The sequence below is a fragment of the Solanum pennellii genome, chromosome 1, assembly GCF_001406875.1.
Source record: "Solanum pennellii chromosome 1, SPENNV200".
In the NCBI taxonomy this organism is placed as follows: Eukaryota; Viridiplantae; Streptophyta; class Magnoliopsida; order Solanales; family Solanaceae; genus Solanum; species Solanum pennellii.
In genome coordinates this window covers 105,270,972-105,291,421 of record NC_028637.1, presented here as the reverse complement: position 1 = coordinate 105,291,421, position 20,450 = coordinate 105,270,972, and the positions used below count along the sequence as shown (strand labels likewise).

The 20,450-nt window shown below is 33.7% G+C and overlaps 4 protein-coding genes across 13 annotated transcripts in view; 1 reads left to right on the top strand and 3 right to left on the bottom strand.

Annotated features, from left to right (window-relative positions):
• LOC107017963 (MAR-binding filament-like protein 1-1) overlaps nucleotides 1-6,383 on the bottom strand; it is a 12,344-nt gene extending 5,961 nt beyond the window's left edge. Inside the window, exons 1-14 of one of the 9 annotated variants that reach the window (XM_015218314.2) lie at nucleotides 6,234-6,383; nucleotides 5,981-6,043; nucleotides 5,033-5,126; nucleotides 4,762-4,870; nucleotides 4,632-4,670; nucleotides 4,233-4,316; nucleotides 3,838-3,899; nucleotides 2,818-2,920; nucleotides 2,450-2,602; nucleotides 1,624-1,692; nucleotides 1,434-1,490; nucleotides 1,098-1,358; nucleotides 316-399; nucleotides 122-232 (exon numbers count right to left, since the gene is read on the bottom strand). In XM_015218314.2, coding sequence (XP_015073800.1) covers nucleotides 122-232; nucleotides 316-399; nucleotides 1,098-1,358; nucleotides 1,434-1,490; nucleotides 1,624-1,692; nucleotides 2,450-2,602; nucleotides 2,818-2,920; nucleotides 3,838-3,899; nucleotides 4,233-4,316; nucleotides 4,632-4,670; nucleotides 4,762-4,870; nucleotides 5,033-5,126; nucleotides 5,981-6,041 — 1,287 coding nt within the window. In that variant the 5' untranslated portion in view covers nucleotides 6,042-6,043; nucleotides 6,234-6,383. Of the gene's footprint in view, nucleotides 1-121; nucleotides 233-315; nucleotides 400-1,097; nucleotides 1,359-1,433; nucleotides 1,491-1,623; nucleotides 1,693-2,449; nucleotides 2,603-2,817; nucleotides 2,921-3,837; nucleotides 3,900-4,232; nucleotides 4,317-4,558; nucleotides 4,611-4,631; nucleotides 4,671-4,756; nucleotides 4,871-5,032; nucleotides 5,127-5,980; nucleotides 6,044-6,233 lie in introns of those variants that run through there. The other 8 variants (XM_015218395.2, XM_015218470.2, XM_015218543.2 and 5 more) reach the window with 8 other exon arrangements.
• A 990-nt stretch (nucleotides 6,384-7,373) lies between these two features.
• Nucleotides 7,374-11,653, bottom strand: LOC107012349 (telomere repeat-binding factor 1). 2 transcript variants are annotated; one of them, XM_015212173.2, is made up of 7 exons: nucleotides 11,518-11,653; nucleotides 10,388-10,568; nucleotides 10,014-10,231; nucleotides 9,619-9,703; nucleotides 8,944-9,027; nucleotides 8,352-8,702; nucleotides 7,374-7,717 (listed from the first exon to the last, which is right to left on the bottom strand). In XM_015212173.2, exons 2-7 carry the CDS (start codon nucleotides 10,535-10,537, stop codon nucleotides 7,703-7,705), a joined length of 903 nt encoding a protein of 300 aa, XP_015067659.1. In that variant the 5' UTR covers nucleotides 10,538-10,568; nucleotides 11,518-11,653; the 3' UTR covers nucleotides 7,374-7,702. The 2 variants fall into 2 exon arrangements, with proteins under 2 accessions (XP_015067659.1, XP_027774549.1); XM_027918748.1 differs by having other exon boundaries at nucleotides 10,388-10,580; nucleotides 11,518-11,619.
• Nucleotides 11,654-12,293: 640 nt separating this feature from the next.
• Nucleotides 12,294-13,285, bottom strand: LOC107012358 (cysteine-rich and transmembrane domain-containing protein WIH2-like). The gene is made up of 3 exons (XM_015212184.2): nucleotides 13,049-13,285; nucleotides 12,744-12,942; nucleotides 12,294-12,521 (listed from the first exon to the last, which is right to left on the bottom strand). Exons 1-3 carry the CDS (start codon nucleotides 13,095-13,097, stop codon nucleotides 12,476-12,478), a joined length of 294 nt encoding a protein of 97 aa, XP_015067670.1. The 5' UTR covers nucleotides 13,098-13,285; the 3' UTR covers nucleotides 12,294-12,475.
• Nucleotides 13,286-14,040: 755 nt separating this feature from the next.
• Nucleotides 14,041-18,137, top strand: LOC107015703 (nucleobase-ascorbate transporter 4). The gene is made up of 14 exons (XM_015216062.2): nucleotides 14,041-14,264; nucleotides 14,877-14,974; nucleotides 15,126-15,302; nucleotides 15,433-15,533; nucleotides 15,620-15,695; nucleotides 15,921-15,980; nucleotides 16,142-16,326; nucleotides 16,456-16,552; nucleotides 16,670-16,756; nucleotides 16,857-16,915; nucleotides 17,112-17,203; nucleotides 17,305-17,382; nucleotides 17,488-17,648; nucleotides 17,718-18,137. Exons 1-14 carry the CDS (start codon nucleotides 14,171-14,173, stop codon nucleotides 17,934-17,936), a joined length of 1,584 nt encoding a protein of 527 aa, XP_015071548.1. The 5' UTR covers nucleotides 14,041-14,170; the 3' UTR covers nucleotides 17,937-18,137.
• The last annotated feature ends 2,313 nt before the right edge of the window (nucleotides 18,138-20,450 follow it).

The following is a 20,450-nucleotide window of genomic DNA, read 5'->3' as shown; positions in this document are numbered from 1 at the left end:
GGGAGAGGGCGGGAGGGGGGGGGGAGGGATTTTATGTATTTCTCTTAAATAAAAATGATGGATTTAAAGTGATAGATGGGGGATAGTGATCGCTAAAGGAAGAAAACACTCAGAGGAATACTTGAAGTAAGTTCCTCTGGAGATCCTCAATTTTCTTCTGCAGAGCTGCATTGACATTCCTCTCCAACAAGTGTCTTTCTTCTTGTTGTGAGAGAAGTAGTAAAGTCTCAACCTGAAACCGAAAGAGAAACTGATTAAATGTAGCACATAATTACAATTTGAAAGCGCTTTGTTTTATTGCAACAGTTACAAAACCTTCTCATTTAGTGCCACAGCGAGAGCCTTTGAAGCATCACTATTTCCAACAGCAATGGTAGTTGTCAAGCTAGGCTGATTCCTCTGCAACAGGTAGAGATGGAGAAACTTCAAAAACATGTTGACAGCATATTTTTTGTTTAGAAGCTATGGTTCGTTTCGCTAAGATTAGATTGCAAAGCATATAGAACTGATTGAAATAGTATTAAACAAAGCAATTCCATCCCCCGACGTAACTGCTGATATCAACAATTAAGAATCATTAGTTACAGAGTAAAAAGGGAGAATCCACTAAGGGAACAAGTCTTCTTCTTCGATAACTATTTTAGGAAGTAGAGAACCTTATCCAAGAAACAACTTACAAAATCTCAGGAGACGAACTTGAAGATATAGTATTTATCCCATCTCTTTGACATCAAAACAGACAGAAGACCACAAGCTAAACTTTTTCTTCTAACCACAAAAAATGTGCGGAAGCTTGTACAAGCACATAGCAATACTAGCGCAAATATAGGTGTGAGCATAAAATCTGCACCATCAACATGTTCTACTTTTTCTTAAAGGGTTGTACATTTGTCATTATCACCATGACTTTCAAAAAGTGGAATAGCTTCGTCCCTTGAATTTTCATCATTATTAGTGCATAACTGAGATATTTGAGTGCAACAGAAACCTTCTTATGACAAGAGAACTCCTAGAAGAGAACACTACCAAAATAAAATTGAACTGGAGATGTAGACAGCGACAAAGAAACGTCTAGAGTAAGAATACGAACTAATTACCTTAAAGATCAACTCTGAACCATCATCATTGTTTACCCGAACATCTTGATGTTCAAGTTCATTTTTCAAATTATCTACTTGAGAGGAATTTATGTCTCTCTCACTCATGCTGCAGTCCTTGAGCTTTTCGTCCACCATGTTCACAGCTGATTTAATATGAGAAAATCCCTCATCAAGTAAGCTCGTAATATCAATTTTATGCTGAGAATGATAGAGGCGAAATGCCGATATTTGAGCCCGGAGCTTCTCTTCTGAAAGAATCTGCATGTTTGTCCTTTCAGTAATTAATACAAACACTGGTGCTTATATTCCATTTCAGAAAAACAAAATTCATACTTTCTGTTTTTCCAGTATGCGCACTTTTTTCTTCAAGTGATTTTCTATTTCAAGACCCTGAAAACCAACACAATTTTTTTAAAAAAAAAAAAAAGAGAAGAGAGAGAAGAGAGCAATCAAATGATTAGGAATAGAGTAGAACAATAAGTTCCTGCAATATTGAACAAAGAGCAGATGAGAAACTACATACTACTTGTAGCTTGTTCTGAAGATTATCCAAAGATTTTCGTAGTGTCTCCACTTGTTCTTCCAGAGCACTCTGTCTGAGGAAAGTTAGTCAAGATCATATAATAAGTTTGAACAATTCTTTTTTATTTGATTGAACAATTAAAGAAATAAGCAGTCCACGAAAACAATTGATAGTGACTTGGAATTCCAAATTCCTTGCATTTAGGATGACACTTCCCACACTCAAATACGAGCTATATCCACAGCCAGCCTTCGAAGTAATGCAAGTATTTTGCAAATATTTTCTTCAATCCTCACACTTCTCCATCTCCTAATTAAATGAAAGAGCCTCTCACCACCACAATGAGTGTCACCCCTTGTTAGACAAGAGCTCACTTTAATGATATACATTTAATGATAAGTTCCCCAGCTTAAGTAGGGAAACTGATAACGTAGCCATTAAACTAGATGAATGCTCAGCTAGAAGGTAACATCAAATTAATTATTCAGTATCAAACAAATACTCATTTTACTTAATCTCCTTAAGCAGCAAGTAATAAAGAGAAGAAAGTGGAGTGGAACCTGGAAATTGGTGTTAGCTAGAAATTTGATTAGCATAACAGTAGGATTTTGTGAACCAAGGAAGTCTGAATGGAAATATGTGCTCAAAATGATAACAAGCATCACTTTGTAGTTTGACTTTTAGCAGTGGAAACTTGTAATTTTGGAGATGGATGAAATAATTTGGAATAGACTAAAATGAAAAGCAGCTCAAGTGATTTGAGACAAAACATCAGTTATAACCAGTAACGTCCAAGTTTTAAGATTGCTAACTTTCTGGAACTCACAATGTACTTCAAGGTGGATGTTTCCTCAGGATTGCTGAAAGTCCACATTTCAGACAAATCATGCAGGAGGCACCCACATTTGTCTTCCCAGGACACATCTTCTTCAATATCCTCCAATGACTGCTGTCTGATCTCATAGAACTTGTGAACAACCTGTTGTACAAAACAACATCTTCAAGGGTGGATATTTAACAGTAATGAAGGAATATAATACATAGTTTCTTTCTTATTTCTTTGAGAGCTTCCTTGATCCAAAAATTGCATAAATGGAATGTTACACATGTATAGATGAAACAGTTTTGTTATATATTTTAGCTCTGCAACAATTATGAATATGGATTCACAGGGAGGGCATCAGAACTAAGTACCTCCTTGAAAGCCAAATCCAACCTCTCTTCCCCGTCCATCTCACTCTGCAAAGTAGCCGTCAATATTTTCTCTTCAAGTAATTCACAGTGCAGCTCTTCAATCCTGCATCGGAGATGGAACATAAGGGCAATATTATGTAACACTGCATATATTCCAAGAATTGTTTTTAGATGGTTTGTATACACTGCAGTGGATACTATGGGTTGAACATATCCATCTTCATAAATATGAAGGCTATTCACCTCTTTTAGTCAGGTTCTGCAGAGTTTAGAATTCTAAATAGCTTAAACACCAAATCACAATTTTTATGGATAAAGATATCAACATATCATGAAAATTTCCAACTCAAAAGAAGTTGCTTCTTAAAAATATTGACTATTCAGATCATTGTAGAAGGAGTGGGCAAATGCAAGAATCAAAGAAGAGCAAGAGTTCCAAAATCATGAAATTAAGGAATACACCACTTGAACACCCAAAGCCTACTGACCACTAAATTAAATCACTGAATTAAAAGCTTCCACTGTTCTAAAATCCATTGCTTCTCTACTACAGTAGGAGGTGAAAAACACCAGCATCCATTTTTTTTAATTCTACATTGTAGAATCTAATCTCCAGCGGCACAGCCAATATGGACTTATGTGGTAAAACCTTAGAATGTTAGTTTGTGCTATCAAAACTATTATGAGCCTTCTTGTGCTTTCCTTTGGCTGTTATGAAAGGTAAGGTGACGAAGCTGGCCTATCAATTATAACCAAAAAGGTTTTCTGAAGATAAGACCCCTAATGCAATCGGCGGTTCCCTGGAATGAAATGGGAGGTAAACCATTTGACTGCATGGAAGTTATTTAGAAGAGAAACATTAGAAGTACATATTTTATGGGACACTAGGGCTTAGAATAGATATTTTCAAGTGCGACTTTGGTGCTTATGATTGTAATACTATCCACAGGAGAAATATGTCATTAGAAGTATGAGCAAGACAAATCTAATGCCTGTTAACATGTAAAAATTCAATCAAACCTCTGCTGAAGTTCTTGAAATCCTCTTGAAATAAGCTCCTCCTTTTCCTTAGCCTTTTCAGCCTGCAACATTCATAGAGCATGTTTAAAAAAGCCTCCAAGAATTAGTTATGTGAGGGATGAACTGAACATGTAATCTCATGCTCACAAGTTCTTTAATAGTGAATTTTAAACAGTAGTTGAAATTAAACACCACTCTATGCATCAATTGCAAAAATCTGGTTCGCCCAGAACATTTAAATCAAGATTCTTCAACAGTGATAGGCAGTAATAGATATGTAAAGGGTGTTGATCACACCGTCTTCTTTCTCCCTTCCAATTCCCCCTTTTTTTTTTTTTTGAGTGCAGCAGAGGGGGGGGGGGGTTCAGGATGGAATTAAAAGAAATCTTGACAACCTCCATTACAGCATGGTCCCGCTCAGAAAATGCAGCAGCAACACAGCCTTGAAAAAACTTAAGCTGCTTTTCTGCTTCAATATTCTGGAGTAAAATAGAAAACGGAGTAAGCTATAATATACTGGAGTATGACGCACTTCCTGATATTTAATTGATCTAGATCCAACTAAAATGAACGTCTAAAACATCTGAGTTGCAAGCTCTTAGCATTCCAAGAACCAGAATTATAATGAAATTTGAGTCACATCCGCCAAACAGAAACATTTTAACAGTCAAAATAGCTTCAATAGTAACACACTAAATATATTAACAAGCACATGATGCACCTCCAGACCCTAATGTTTATGCTTTCTCTCTCCTTTCCGGGGTATAGGGAAGGGAGAAGAGCAAAGAGAAGACCTTGGAAACTTCTGCACTGTGTAGACTAGCCAGTTGACCCTAGCAAAGTGAAGAAGAGAAAAAAGTGCATCTGTAAGATCAATAGCATAGAGGTTCTGCAATGACATAAAAGAGTAGTTGTAAACCTTACTTTGATGTGATAAGCTTCTGAAAGCTCTTCTTGAAGATTCTGATTTTCTCTTGTGCAAGCAGCTAGTTTCTTTTTCAAGTTTTCAGTCTCCTGCTCCAACCCAGCTATCCTAATTGGTTAGAAAAAATCCATTTTAAAATGTCATGACAAAAAGCCCTTCTTCAATTCATCACAAGAATAGGAGAGAGAACATAAACAAGGAAAACAACCTAAACAAACAAATGACTAGCTTCCCCCCGAATCCCAAAAAAAAAGAATAAGAAAGTTGAACCTATGAAGAGGCACATGAGTAGGCAGCCCAATATAGCTAGGTCCACTTTGTTGCATGCATAGCTGTTCAATATCTTTATGCAATTCATCACGCTCTAAACAAGAAACCACAATACATTAGATTGCACAAAATTTTCTCACTTACTAATCAGTTACAGACTACACTGCAAAGAAAAGAGGAAGGTTCAGAACACAATTAAAACATACTTGGATAACAATGCGAACGAAATTAGCATGAATGAAGAAGTGCGAGTAGATAACATCATACTTAATTAATTCTTCACTACATAACCATTCTGGAGTCCACCAAACCAGCTCAACAATAAAAATGTTAAACTCGTATCGTGTAATCAAAAGTAGCAATCACATTAATGTCTGTTGAGAACTTGTAAGCGGAATTCTAAATCCTCTCTATTTTCGAGGAGGGGATGAATTTAACCCTTCTTTTGGTCACTCAATTACTCAACAGAAGTCAGTCACCTATTGAATCTTGAACTATTCAGGCTTATCTGAAGTGTCTGAGTCATACTAATAATATAGTACATCCACAACAGCCAGTTGCTTCATGCCTATGAGGACCTATTCGCCTTATCTAAACTGATTACATTCAAAGATTTGATGAATCCCTCATGTCATTAAGAAAACCATAGCGAAAAAATGTCCTTACTAATCGCATAGACAACTAGTATCCCCATGCATGATTCACCTTTAAACCTATATTTGATCTCTGTTGTCAGGAGAAACTACTTTGCTGTATAGATAGTTGGACAAGAATGACAGACGAATCAAGAACACAACTTCTACTCTTTTCTCAACTTATAGAGTTGGTATTTGGTAAAGAAATTTTATATATTCATCAAGAAAGAACATTCCACACTGTGTTAGTCCAATCTGGCCATAACACACATACAAATTCAAGAATTATAAAAACTATAACATGTAAGCATACCGCGTTCCAACTCTTTGATCCGAGCACGCAAAGATGCATTATCGTTCAAATTTCCATCCATGGCTAAAAAAAAAAACGGAAAATCTTGATTTCCACAAGAACGTATGAATCATAATTCATTCTCCTACTACAATTACGTCGGAAAGTTGTGATAAACATATAGTTAATCCTATATCGAAATGGACAAAGAATTAAGAAACCAAAATTTTGATAAATTAGAGGAAAGATTAAATTAAAGGGTCAAGAAAGTAACCTTGAAGGCTCCAATTCGAATGAGAACCCTAAAAACCCAACAACTGATTGTTAATTTTTTCCCTCTTTTCTTGCCGGAGACGGTAGTCAGTATATATAAACTTTTGATTGCTTCTTTAAAATATAATGTTATTTTTATTTTCTTTCCAATTTAGGTATTATCAGCGCGTTTAAAAAAAATATTAGAATTTGATAATTTGGAGACAACAAAATTCGTGCTGGCGTTATTTGGAAATAATTTGTCATTTACTTATAGCTTGGACGAAAGTGTTGAATAGTTTTCTCTTATATAATATGTCCGATTTATTCTTTTTGCTTCAATTTTTTTTATTTATGGTATCAAATAGTATTTTTATTTTGATTAATTTATTTTATATTTTTTTTAAATATGTTATGTATTTAAAAGTCAAGAAGAATTAATACTTTCACAATCCAACTCTGATCGGCATTGCCATTTACACTTAATTCGCTGTACTAGTATTTGTCAAAATTATATATAAATAATTTTTATTTATTTATCATATAAAAAAAATCAATTATTTTCTAAAAGAATACTTTTTATTATATCAAGCACACCCTACATCTCTTAAGCAGACCAAAATTCTAGTTGAAGGATTATGTATGCTTATCCTTCCATTAAGATTAAAAAAAAAATACTTCTGATGTAGATTTTGTTTACCCTTTCTAACCTAGACAACTAATAAATCATTTTCCCTTTATAATTTTTTCGTAAAAGCCCATTCCGTAATAAATATCCAATAAAATAATTAAATTATGTATAAGCTAGACTGAACACTGGCTTAATAGAGAAAAAAAACATTATCTTCTTTGGGATACCAATTAATTAAAGATCAGAATAATAGACCAAAACTTTTGAAAATTATTTTTTCTAGGCAAATAAATTAGCTTTAAAATGAGAAAAAAAATGATATCTTGAAAGGAGGCAACCCAAGTCCCACAAGTAACATTGATGGTGTCATTTCGACTTCTAACACACCAAATCTTAATCCCCCATTTCCACCTCGCATAATATTTGTTTAAATTATATAATAACATATTTTACTTACGTACCAAATACACACAAAAAATTAGAATTAAGAAACTACTTATTTTTGTGGAAAACCAAAAACATTTTCCTACATATTATAATCTGTTTCATTAGTTCAAATCTTGTTAAGGATCTTGGACTAGAAATACAACAAGTAGAATTCAGCCTTGTTTCCTTCTACGAGTACAGTTCACAAGTCTGAAACTCTATAGTTTTCCCCTTGAGGGTGCCCATGTTCTTAGGGGGCATATTTATGCTATTTACCGGAAAGGCTTTACTATCACAAACAGTGTATTATACATTTCCACAACTATTTACCAAATTTACAAGCCAGCAATTAGTTGGCTAAAGGTTTGAAAAATAACAAAATGGAAAAAATCCATCAAAGCTATAGTATCAAGCCTCAACTCTGGAAGATCCCATCAAGCATGGATCATCTGCACATTTACAGAGAAAGAAGCAGTAAGAAAAGGAATAGGGAGTAATTAGTGACACAAAGCGTTCACTTAACATATTAGAAAGAATATAACATTTACTGCACATCGACAAACTGCAAATCTACCTTCCTAACAATGGAAAGACCTACAACTAGATAGGTAATACTAAAACCTCATGATATCAAATTTACATTCACAAGAACATGTATTGAGGAGGAATGACATAAACATACACAGAGATGCTTGTGAGTCTGTTTATTGTTGAAATCAGAGAACTTTAAACCATCAACTGATACGTGATTAAGTCATTCCAGCTCTTTATTCAATAAAACTATACCATAAATGGATCAAACTAAATGTTCTAATAGATAGAATTCAGTAGCAACATCTATCAAAACTTAGAGAAATATCATCTAAGCAAAGCTGAAGGGAAATCACAAACATGAAAGGTAACACAAGTTCATTGAGGGATCTCGAGTCCTATACACTGACTAAAAAACACCCGAGGAATGAGGATAAAGGGAAATTTATCTCACTTACAAGGAAAAGAAAGAAAAGATAAGGCGACTGAAGGAATGTAAGATGCAATCAAGAAAAACCAAGTAACTGATCCAATATTGTACAAATATCTTACCATCCTTGGGATGCTTCTCCCTTCTAGTGCTTTCATTGCAGCTTCTGCAAAGGCTTGTGCAGCTTCGGCATCAGCTTCAGCAGCATCAGCCTCTCTGGCAGCATCCTCAGCTTCTGCTATGGCTACTTCTGCTTCTGCAACAGCTCGTGCAGCAGCTACTGCTGCCTCTTGAGGTGTCATACTCCTCATCTTAGTTAACTCAAAATCTACTTGAGCCTTAGTAAGTGTGTTTATATCATCCGGATCAACCCGGGAGGAGATCCTCTGGCTGCTTTCCAAGAGAGGAACGGAAGGAATTCTTCTTCTGTCAGATAATACCAGTGTTGGTGCTATTATATACTTTCGCTTCATCTGCAAAAGAAAACGGCATCCTTCATATGATAATCAGCATAAAATCTAACTACTGACCATCATTCATAATATTCTTTTTCATCTGCAGAAGAAAAAGACTCCTCGATATCATAATCAGCATGAATCTAACTACTGGCCATCATTCATGAATTTGGATCTGCCAGTTCATATTGGCTTCACACTCAAAGCTAAGGGCAAGATAAGCAACACATGAAGTATGAATCCCAAAACTGAATATCACCTTGACAAGTCTCCCAGTTGCAGTTAAATACTTCAGTTTTGCCGAAAGTAGCCTTTTAAAGTTTGTAGGTGCCCAATATTGATCCTACAAGATATAAAAGTATTGAGTATAATAGACTGATATATGTAGCCATAATTTATAACTTAGCCAGGAATGCAAATTCGATGAATCTTGACCTCATGCATTATCTAAAGTTTTATCACATGGCACCTTACTTTCGAAACCATATCTTAATATAGAGAACTAAGATCAAGCACAGAGGAAAAAATAGTCAATAAAGCACCATCATATTAATATTACAATCATAGAAGGTAGCATTCAGTTTATACTGAAAGTAAGCTAATTAGATTCCTACAATCTTATGCAGTTGATCTACTGTTGTGAACACCAAATGCTTAAAAACTTGTGTCCCGTCACACATTAAAGCATAAACAACTGTACAAGGAAAGAACAAAAAACCATAACAAATGAGTTCCAGAAGAGCTCATACTTGAATAAGAAAGAAGCACCAAGAGCAAACACGATTCAGAATGTTATTGATGGCACAACAAGCAAGACTTCGAAATTCCAAAATGTGTTAGAGGCCCTAAGAAAGAATATTGGCAATTTAACTAAGCAGTACTGCTCTAAATTGTCTTATTTTTCGGACATTAAGCTCAACAAGAAGATGAGTACCTCTATGTATGTTGCTATAGTAGTCTTGTTGGAACCACCCGGCTCCTTCAAGTTGCTTATAGCCTCCATTATAAGATTATCCAATCTATAATAGTAGTAAAGCAGCAACACTTAGAGATAGTCTTCTTTCCAGCAAAAAGTAAGACCAAAAACTGGAACATAACAAACTTATGATAAGGGTAGGACAACTTTTATCCATCTACTATCGTCAGAATGCTAAAAAATCAAACAAGAATGATCACTTGGAAAGAACATGTGTAGAATGTGAAAATAATTAGAACTATCGAAGTATGAGATCATGCAGAAGCCATCATTTAACTAAATCCATGAGCGCAAGCAAATATACAAGGCTACAACTTGAGTCATGTTGTAGCAAGTAATGAGCAAGGTTTAACCTTATGATAGATCTTTTTGACCCACGCATCTGTAGAGAATCACTAGAAGTAGTAGCTAGCCTTGCTTCAGTCATTTCCTCGTCACTTATAGCCTCAGTGGAGACAGATAAAGACCTCTCATCCTGTTTACGGGCTTGATTCATTCTTTTGAGAGCCAACCTTGCTTTCTCTCTAGAACCACAACCGTTGGCCATCACACTCATGTTCCTCCACTTGTCCTGAACAACAAAGACAAATTAACATATCATGCATAAATACATAGCTAAGAGGAAAAAAAAGTTATTGTGACCTTCATCAATTTGAATGACACCAAAGATTCCTCTCAACAAAAGAGAAATTTATCCTAAGAGAAATGGGAAAAAGGGAAATTCTACCTTTAGATCTACATTTGAACGCGAGTACAACACTCCGCTAAACTCTGGGTCCTTGAGGATCGTCCGCCATTTGCCTGGTCCATGCTTACGGACCCCAGCTTTAAGAGCAGCTTCTTCGTCTGGAGTCCACTTCTGTTTAGGTGCACCCATCCAAGTATTAAAAAGTTATCCTTCGAACAACCTAATCGGAAAACCGTAAATATGTGTCAAAAAAACTCAATCAGAAGATCATAAACTGAGATGTAGAATTAGAATTTTGTATCTGGACAAGCAACATAACCCAACATAATTAACACTTGGCTATACATTCAAACGACATCAAATAATACAAAATATTGAAACTGCCTTCAACGCAATATGTAATTGGTGCTCATATACACCATACTCGCTCATGCACAGAGCAATAGTTGAAGAGTCATCACCACTCCCAACAGGCATCAGCTATAGTTCAAGGGGTTAATATATTATAAAAATTCCAGAATTCAGAAATATAATTCAAGGAACAATAATCATGTCTTCTGAAAGTCCTCCAAGTACTTTGTGAACGAAAAAATTCCATCTTCTGTTTGTGCATTGCTCTGGATACCGCAACCTAATTCCTTTGTTATAGGCTTAACAATTCCTAGGATAACTTTTAAATATATAGGCAAACAAATAAACATGGCCCATAAAATATTAGAACCATTTCAATAGAGAAATTTGAGCTAAAATCTTGATCACAAAAATAAATTCAAACAAATCTCAACAAAAATCTAGTTCATGAATTACGTCAAACAAACCAGGTACTACAGCGAAATCAAACGATGCAATAAAACTAGTATTCATGAAAACGTCACCTTTACGCCAAATTATGGAAAATCACAAACACAGTCACATAGAAGAGGACAAATTTTCAAAAAATACATCAAGTTTTAGCTGAATTATGGAAAATCAAAGATCGGAACTTTAATTTTAGCCAATAAATCAACGAGATGATACATTTACATAATAGATTTTCAGTTTTTCACAACACAAATAAAAAACCCTAGTTTTGTCAAATAAATTAGGATTGCGAGAAGAAAATTACAATTCAATTAGAAAAAACTGATCGAAAGAGAGGGAATGAGAGAAGAGAAGGAGATCGAGATTACCAATTATGATCCGCAGAAAGAACGATCAAAGCTTAAGAATTTGAATATTCAATTTTATATATTTTCCGTCAGAATTTCTAGAACAGAATGCATTTTTTTTTTCTTTAAAATAATTTTTTTAAAAATAAAGGTAGTAACGTTTTGATCCCTCAGTTATGTATATATTTTGATTTGATCCCTGTGATATTCAATGAAGCGCATTTGCCAATAAATTAACTAAAATATATACTTTTTCTCCTTTTTTATGTAAAAATCATAGTATTATATTTAGACTATTTTGGAATTAGATCACCGCTATAAATAGTTGAACTCAATAAATAACTAAAATATTAAATTCAGAATCTACAAACTTGTAAAATGTTCACTTCATCTCGCGTAACTTTACCTCTCGAAAGGGTTTTAAATTAAACTTTAATTTTTTAGCTAAATAAAAATACTAATCCTACTTTGTTAGTTTCCTTGTGTAAATTCTTCATTACTACGTACTTCCATTTTTACTTTCTCTCTTTTAATTAAAAATAAATGAGAATCATGAGTTTTAAAAATATAAGTTGCAACGTAATTTTTATTTCGAACTGATATTAAAGCTTTACTATTGATGAAGATATTATTTAATTCACTATGAATAAAATGTCATCATGATTCGATTCCTTAATGGTTGTACGAAATTTAGAGAAGTTTATTTTTATAAATATGTTTTAATAGAAGGGTGTTACTCAATTATCATCGTTAATTTTCACTATCAGTATTTAGTATATAAAAAGCAAACTCATATATATACTCATAAGTATAAATAGGATCCCTTAAAATGTGAATAGATACACATCGAATTATATATAAATAATGTTTATAAAGATCGAGAATATATGACATAAAGGAAAAAGGTAGATCCTTTGATTTGTAAGAAGATCATTACTGGATGCCATTTTCCTTTACAACGATCTTATTTTGTCATTAATTAAAAGCATGCATCTAAAAGGCAGCAACAGCAAACCGCAGCCAAACTGCAAAAAAATAACATTAATTAACAAAGCATAAGATTAATGATTATTAGTTTAATTTTCTCTATAATAGAAATGTGCTAGAGAATACTAATACGGTAAATGTTCATATTCAACAACTCAAATCATGATACCAGTCTTCGTCGTCCAAAAATCAGAGTTAAATTTACAAATCTCGCCCATGCATATGCACGTAAAAATTAATTTTCAGAGATGAGGTCATACCAGCCGGTCATGACACCGGAGGTGGCTGAATTTTTTTGAGGTGGTGGCGGAGCGGCGTATTGAGGAGCACCGTATGGTGGAGGAGGGTAGCCGTGTGGAGAAGGGTAACCTGGCGGAGAAGGATAGCCTTGTGGAGGATAGCCTTGAGGAGGATAACCTTGAGGAGGAGGGTACCCATATGCATCCTTTGGTGGATATCCTAATTAATTATTTCAAACAATCGTCAAAAATAAATCAAATTCATATCGCATAAGATCTAATAAACTCATAGAAAAACAAATGAAAGAAATTAAATATTTTGTTACCTTGAGGGGGAGGTACACCAACGGGAGGAGGTTGATTATAATAACTCATGATTAATTATATATATGTTCTTGGAATTTATATTATATATAAGATAGATATGATTTCTTTCATTTGAGATTTGAGATAAATAGAATGCACAACCATTCGCTTGATTTTACTCGTTCATCATCTTTTCATGTTTTTCTCCATGGTTATTTTGTTGAATATATAGAGAAAATTATCGATGTGTTTTTTTTTTCGTGTGAAAACAAATTACTCCTAGTAGTGGTTAGATTACTAAATTATCCTTTCTATTCTTTAGAAAATCATTATAAAGATTTAAACACGTCTAAAATTTTTTTTTGCAACTATACATACAAAACTATTACTCCATCCGTTTTAAAAAGAATAGTCTGGTTTGACTTGGAACAGAGTTTAAGAAAAAAAAGAAGATTTTTTGATATTGTGGTTCTAAATTAAAGTTATGAGAAATGTATCAAAATGTCCTTTAATTTTATGATCTTATATATTCCACGTGGAAAGTTAAAGTTAAAATTTTGTCAAAAAAAAAGGGATCATTCTTTGTTAAACAAACTAAAAATGAAATGAAGTCATTCTGAAACAGATTATATTTTTTTTTGTATAAATAATTTTCTTACACACCTAAAAGGATATATTTATATTTTGAAATAGCACAAAAGAGTTACATGTTGTGCCATATGATATGGTAAAATTATATCTCAAGTAAAATCCATTTATGTAGGGTGGAGTGTTAGTTAGGCTTATGTTCTAACCCTTGACACAATTTCTTAGAGTAGCTAGCTCACTTTTTCATATTATATAGAATAAATAGATAGAAGGTCTACATCAATTTCTAATTAAAACATAGTAGTTGGCTTTTAGTCTCAACGATCACTAACCAACCATATCTATCTTTTTTCTACTTCCCATGCAAATTATAAATCTGTTCTTTTGCTTCGATTTCTACGATTTCTCCTAAAGTCAATAAATTTGTAGTTAGTTTATGTAAAATACATTTCTTTACTCTTTTGCTTATTGCATTGTATATATATGTATGTATGTGAAAAATAAATAATAAAGAGCTTAGTAAGAGATATATTAATTATAAGAGAGGTAGAGAGATGACAGTACAGGCGAAAGATGAATTGGTGCCTCATCCAGTGAAAGAACAACTTCCAGGAGTTGATTATTGTATTAACAGCAATCCTTCTTGGGGTATGTTTTCAAAACTAATTAAATTTGATTTATTAGGTTAGGGTGTGTTCAGTATAGAAAATAAGATATTTTCGATACATGAGCAAAAAAATATATTATCTTAAAAGAATTTATATTTATATATAATCTAGCCAAATTTTAATGAGAGGCAATGTGTGGGGGGGGGTGTTAGAGTCTTGAAGGATCCAATCAATGTGAATGTCACTTGTAGAACTGATTTACCTACGATTCTACAAGGAAGTCAAATACGAGGAAATATTTTTCAAAAGTTTTGATGAAGTCACTTTCTTTGTTGAATAAAATGGGAATCAAGAGGATAAATGACTTTCTCGGATAATAACTATCAGTTGAGTGACCATATGAGAAATCAACTCAATTCTGAGTCTATGATTGCTAAATTTGTAATTGGCTTACTCATCACCAAGAGCAATGAGATTTTCAGTTGAGATCTTTTTTTATTCTCAATGCTACTTCATCAAGCATGTGAGTTCCTACTCTGTTTGATCCCAAAGTTTAAATTACAAAATTAACAGAATACTCTTATATGATGTACTATTGTCTGTGTCCTGAAAATGGAAGATAAGCTTTGATTTTCTACTTTAAATTATGCAGCTGAGGCTGTTATATTGGGTTTTCAACACTATTTAGTAATGCTTGGCACTTCTGTCATCATCCCTACCATCATTGTCCCTCAAATGGGCGGTGGAAACGTAAGTACTTTTCTATTTTTATGAAGTAGTAGTAGCAGTTGTTGTTGTTGTATCTTTGCTATCAATTGTATGGAAGTGTAGTACAGCCTATTCTATTTGACTCTTGAAAACTCGGGGCTATAGTATACTTACAACAGTTTTTATCTTCCAGGTGGAGAAAGCTCAAGTGATACAAACTTTGCTCTTTGTTGCGGGGGTGAATACTCTATTGCAATCTTGGTTTGGAACTCGGCTTCCAGTGGTGATAGGTGGATCATTCAGATTCATAATACCAGCCGTTTTTATTGCATTATCCAATAGATACAATGCATACCTTGATCCTCGTGAGGTTGGAGTAATCGAACTTCTTGCTTCATTTTTGTGCTTTTGTGCATTACTCTAGGCCTCCACAAGTAAAATGTTTTCTGATTATAACAGCATTAGTGATTTTTCTTAATACTTTTGATCATTTTCTTCAGAGGTTTAAACAATCGATGAGAAGTATGCAGGGGGCTCTGATGATTGCATCAGTTATTCCAGCATTAGCTGGTTTTCTTGGAGTTTGGAGAATTGTTACAAGGTCGTGGCTCATTTTGAAGGATTATATTAGTAGTTATTGCATCCGCGTAGAAGAGAATGTTTGATTCCAGTTGTTTGACAATGTAGGTTCTTGTGTCCGCTTTCTAAGGCTCCACTGGTGTTGCTTGTTGGCATTGGGCTATATGAGCAAGGTTTTCCACTTGTAAGAAGTTTGGCTGATGCTTACTGTACTTCCTTAGTTCCATGTTTCAGACGAAAGATGACACCTTTCCATACTTATAAAACTATTTAATCTTTAAATTTCTCATTTTTCTCTTAGTAACATTCTCTTATAGTCAGAGAAACGTCAAGACAAGTTTTGAGACCACAAGTCACAAGGGTACTTTTGATATGTTGCTCAATCTTCTTTTTTCTTGCTTGATGGCAGCTGGGAGAATGTGTTGAAATTGGACTTCCGGAGTTAGTTCTACTCATATTGTTGTCACAAGTAAGCATTATTCTTAACAGTTATTGCGTTCAGTATTGAGATGCATGTGTTAAAGATTAAGCATTAGAGAAATGGATATGGAGATCATTTGTGGTGACATTAGTTTTTTTTTTTGTTTTGTTTCTGGTATTCTGGTATGTGCTTAATGAATGTTTATGCAGTTCATTCCTCATATGTGGAAATTAAAGCTACCCATATTTGAGCGATTTGCTGTCCTGTTATCAGTTGGAATAGTGTGGGCATTTGCAGCCCTTCTCACAGTAGCAGGTGCATACAAGAACAGACCCCTGCAGACTCAGTTCAGTTGCCGAGTTGATCGCTCTGGGCTTGTTAGTGGAGCTTCATGGTGTGTACACACTTAAATAAAGTGATAAATGCCTGGAAGTTAAAGAATTTGTGATTTTATAATTTTAATGCTAGATAGATTCTTTTTCTTTCTGCTTCAACTCTGAAGAAGTAAGTTATCGAAATGCAGGATAAGATTTCCTTACCCATTGCAATGGGGTATTCCCAATGTTGATGCTGGACAAGTCTTTATGATGATGGCTGCAGTTTTTGTTTCTCTCGTTGAGGTTTATATCTTGTTGCCAATGTTTAATCTAATATTCTGGATTTATTCGCTGTGATTTTTTTAGCCTGGTGTTGTTGATATTGCCCTTCTGAAGAACCTTTTCCTACTCTTTTGTCAGTCTACTGGAGGATTTATTGCAGCTGCAAGATATGGAAGTGCAACATTTTGCCCAGCTTCTGTGCTGAGCCGTGGTGCTGGATGGCTGGTAAGTAAATTTATCACATCGCCATTCTCTCTTACTACGTGTTCTTTCTGTTGATCTATGATTCTCTTTCGAACTTAATATTTCTTTTGTTGGTGTCCAGGGGTTAAGTACGTTGATCAATGGTTTATGGGGAACCCCCAGTGGATCTACTGTATCAGTGTAATACATCTATCTACCTTAGGAAATGCTTAGAGTAGGATATTTTAGTTTGTTCTACGCTTCATACAAAATTCTAGGCTAAGTTGTTGTCTCTGGATATCTGCGCTCCAACCATCTTTAAAGAAAATGCATCTACAGATACGTTCTTATTACCTGACCATGCGTTGCTAATGCTTTTCTCTTATGAATTATGAAGTGAAAATGTAGGTCTATTAACATTGACACGAGTTGGAAGCAGAAGAGTAATTCAAATCTCTGCAGTATTTATGCTTTTCTTTTCTGTGTTAGGTGAGACTCATAGTATAATATAGATAATCTTGCTGATTTCTTGTGTGTTCTTGTTTATGAATGTTGGAGTAATGGCTGCACCTGTCTTTGATCACAAACAGGAAAATTTGGAGCTATTCTTGCTTCAATACCTTTGCCAATCATTGGAGCTTTATATTGTGTCTTGTTTGCCCTCATGTGTAAGTGAAGTCTCTAAACATGTAATTAATTTCTAGTTTTTGAATTAGTCCATTTTCCCTATATAATTAAGGTCTTTGATATATTGTGTCTATTGGATGAGGCAGCTGCAGCTGGTTTTGATTTACTACAATTCTGCAACCTCAACAGCTATAGGACTAAGTTTATATTAGGCTTCTCAATCTACATGGGCCTTTCTGTGCCACAATACTTCAAAGGTTATGTTATAACCACTGGTCGCGGTCCTGTTCAATCTGGCTCAGCCACGGTTAGTATATACAGTACTCTACCCCTCATTAAGTAGCAGTCTGGCATTTACCATTTATCCTATGTGCAGTTTGATCAGATTATGCAAGTGATCTTCACGTCCCCCGCCACAGTGGCAGGAGTTATAGCTTACTTCTTAGACCTGACTCTGGCGCGTAGGCATCCTTTAACCAGGAAAGACAGTGGAAGGCATTGGTGGGCTAAGTTCAAGTACTATGGGCGAGATCCTCGGAGTGAAGAGTTTTATTCTCTCCCTTATGGACTCTCCAAGTACTTTCCTTCAGTATGACACATTGATACTATTAATTAACAATGAGAAATCTGTCGAAATACTCACCAAAAATGACATTTCATTTGTATAATCCCCTAATGTTATTGAGAACTATTCTACAAACTATAGTTAATTACTTCCACATATAGCAAACATAAAACTTATATTTTGTATGTTATAGTTATACTGTGCATAGTTGTGCTTCATTGCAAACATAAATATGTATATTTTGATATACGTATACAAAAGAAACAGTTGTATAATTCGCTATACATATACAAAAAAAATAGGAGTTGTATACAAAAGATCAATTGTATAAAACGAGAAAAAAAACGACAAAAGAAAATTGGGCATGGGGAATATTTGTATTGTATAATTATAAGTGTATAGAACGAAGATATGTGCATTCGCATATGTATATACAATTTTCTCTCACTTTATACAAACAAAAACACAATTTATACATTCCATTTCTGTTTCTATAAGCAAAGAGAGGCGAGGGTGGCGAGAGAGATCTGGGAGAGTAGCGTGCGAGATCTGGGAGAGGGGAACGAAAATATATGTGTATATACAATTTTCTCTCGATTTATACAAACACAACCGCATTTTATACATTTGTATTTGTATAAAAGCGAGAGCGAGCAAGATAGAGAGACGATTGACAAACAGTTTGCTACAAGACACAATTAAATCAAAGTGCGGTTATAGCATTTAATTTGATTTATTAGTTTGTCATTATACACAAGTTTCCCTAATTAGTTGATGTACAGGTCCAAGCAGACGACATAGTTTTCAACAAGAGAGATTATTTCTGTTAAACCTTCGCCCGTCCTCTTGAGCACTAACCTCTGCTCCTTTGCCAATAGTGAAAATGGGCTTGGTGGACTATTTGGAGTTGGAGTTGGGCCCATCAGAACGTGGGCTTCATATCCAAGGTCCATTCTCTTTTGTCTTTTTCAATTTGTTCATAACATGATTAACCTCCGTTTCAACAGTCCACAACAAATAAATTAAATATATGAGAAATAGCACGTTTATTAGATGGCTGAATTAATTTCCAATTTATAAAACTCATAAAGATTTCCCAAATATTAATGTTTAGGACTCAAAACATTTCTTTCTTTTCTTAACTATAATAAATTTGTAAATTATTATTTTTAAAAATGTATTATTAATTAGTCAATAACATCAATAGGTAAATAAGAATTTATTAAATTTTGAATATGTTAATTTTGTGGATATAAGAAGACAAAAGTTCAAGGCAATATTAAGAAGAAAAAAAAGAAAAAAGAATGGTGGGCTTTGAGTGATTGCAAATCAAATAAAAGCCCAGAGGTGTTTGTCCGTACGGAGTACTCCGCTAAACGACAACTTGTGGATCTTTTAAGATCACATTTGTGTATTATGTTTTTGGGTCCCATTTTCCAATCCACGTGGCGGCGCCAACTAATCCTTCAATTTCATTGTTAGTAAACTAGTGATACTAATATTAGTATTTGTATTTGTGCGATATAAATTATATTAATTTAGTGTAAATATTTATTTAAATATAAATAAATTTTATTAATATGAGAAAATTATCTTTTAATATTATTAGTTATATTAATGATGATGGATTTCTTCAATAACTATAAAAATTAATTTAATGATAATAATAAAAGATTATGAACCAATTATTGGATAGGGAATAGCCCATCTTCTTGTCAATAATTTCTATTTATTATTATACAATATAAAGTCAAGATCTTCTTCTATTATTTTATTTTATATGTGAATAAGGAAAAATTAAATTCATCTCTTTTTAATCAAGCATGGTGAAGTGTTTTAGTGCAAATAAAGATCATTAATGTTTTTTAATTAGACGATTTAAATCATTCTTTTAAAGAGTTATTTGGTTCAATATCAGCTTGTTCTAAAAAATTATTATTAAAGTTATTTATCTCATTTTTTATATAATAGATATATCATGATTATACGTGATATAAAATTTATTTTAATTTTAATTAATTCCTTCAATCAACCACATAATAGATTCAATTTCTAATTTTTATATGAGAAACCTCTTGTTAAGTCCTTCTACCAACAACCTCTAGAAGAATTTTAAAAAAGGATAAAAAGTAAATACAAAACAAAAATGATTTCTTCTCTCTTTGTAATTGCTAGTAATATACATGATTGAAGACTCTAAAAAAAAGTGATTAAACAAAAAAAGAACAAGAATACAAAACTAGAATAAACTATTTATTATATAATTGCTAGAATGATTAAAGAGAAAGGTCAATGATTTTTTGATTTGACCTCCACCCAAAACCCCACATATGAAAAGATTGATGTTAGTACTAATAATAAAAAGAAAATTCATTTAATTAACATAGTGGATTGAGGGAAAGGGGTCAATTGAAAGAATGGAGAAAATAAATGGGACCCAAGTATAATAAAAACAAACATTTGTCAAATTATAAATAAATATTGAAGGCCCATATATGAGCTGGATTGGACACAGGGTATTGGCACCTTTCTAATGAATGCCCC

What these genes read in the sequence shown, in the direction of transcription:
- LOC107012349 (XM_015212173.2), bottom strand. Translation starts at nt 10,537, where the DNA reads ATGGGTGCACCTAAACAGAAGTGGACTCCAGACGAAGAAGCTGCTCTT. An exon ending in GTTCAAATGTAGATCTAAAG is followed by an intron (nt 10,232 to 10,387) that starts GTAGAATTTCCC and finishes TTTGTTGTTCAG; the next exon opens with GACAAGTGGAGGAACATGAG. An exon ending in CTATAGCAACATACATAGAG is followed by an intron (nt 9,028 to 9,618) that starts GTACTCATCTTC and finishes TATATCTTGTAG; the next exon opens with GATCAATATTGGGCACCTAC.
- LOC107012358 (XM_015212184.2), bottom strand. Translation starts at nt 13,097, where the DNA reads ATGAGTTATTATAATCAACCTCCTCCCGTTGGTGTACCTCCCCCTCAA. An exon ending in TGGTGTACCTCCCCCTCAAG is followed by an intron (nt 12,943 to 13,048) that starts GTAACAAAATAT and finishes ATAATTAATTAG; the next exon opens with GATATCCACCAAAGGATGCA. An exon ending in TCCGGTGTCATGACCGGCTG is followed by an intron (nt 12,522 to 12,743) that starts GTATGACCTCAT and finishes ATTTTTTTGCAG; the next exon opens with TTTGGCTGCGGTTTGCTGTT.
- LOC107015703 (XM_015216062.2), top strand. Translation starts at nt 14,171, where the DNA reads ATGACAGTACAGGCGAAAGATGAATTGGTGCCTCATCCAGTGAAAGAA. An exon ending in CATACCTTGATCCTCGTGAG is followed by an intron (nt 15,303 to 15,432) that starts GTTGGAGTAATC and finishes CATTTTCTTCAG; the next exon opens with AGGTTTAAACAATCGATGAG. An exon ending in TTTTTGTTTCTCTCGTTGAG is followed by an intron (nt 16,553 to 16,669) that starts GTTTATATCTTG and finishes CTCTTTTGTCAG; the next exon opens with TCTACTGGAGGATTTATTGC.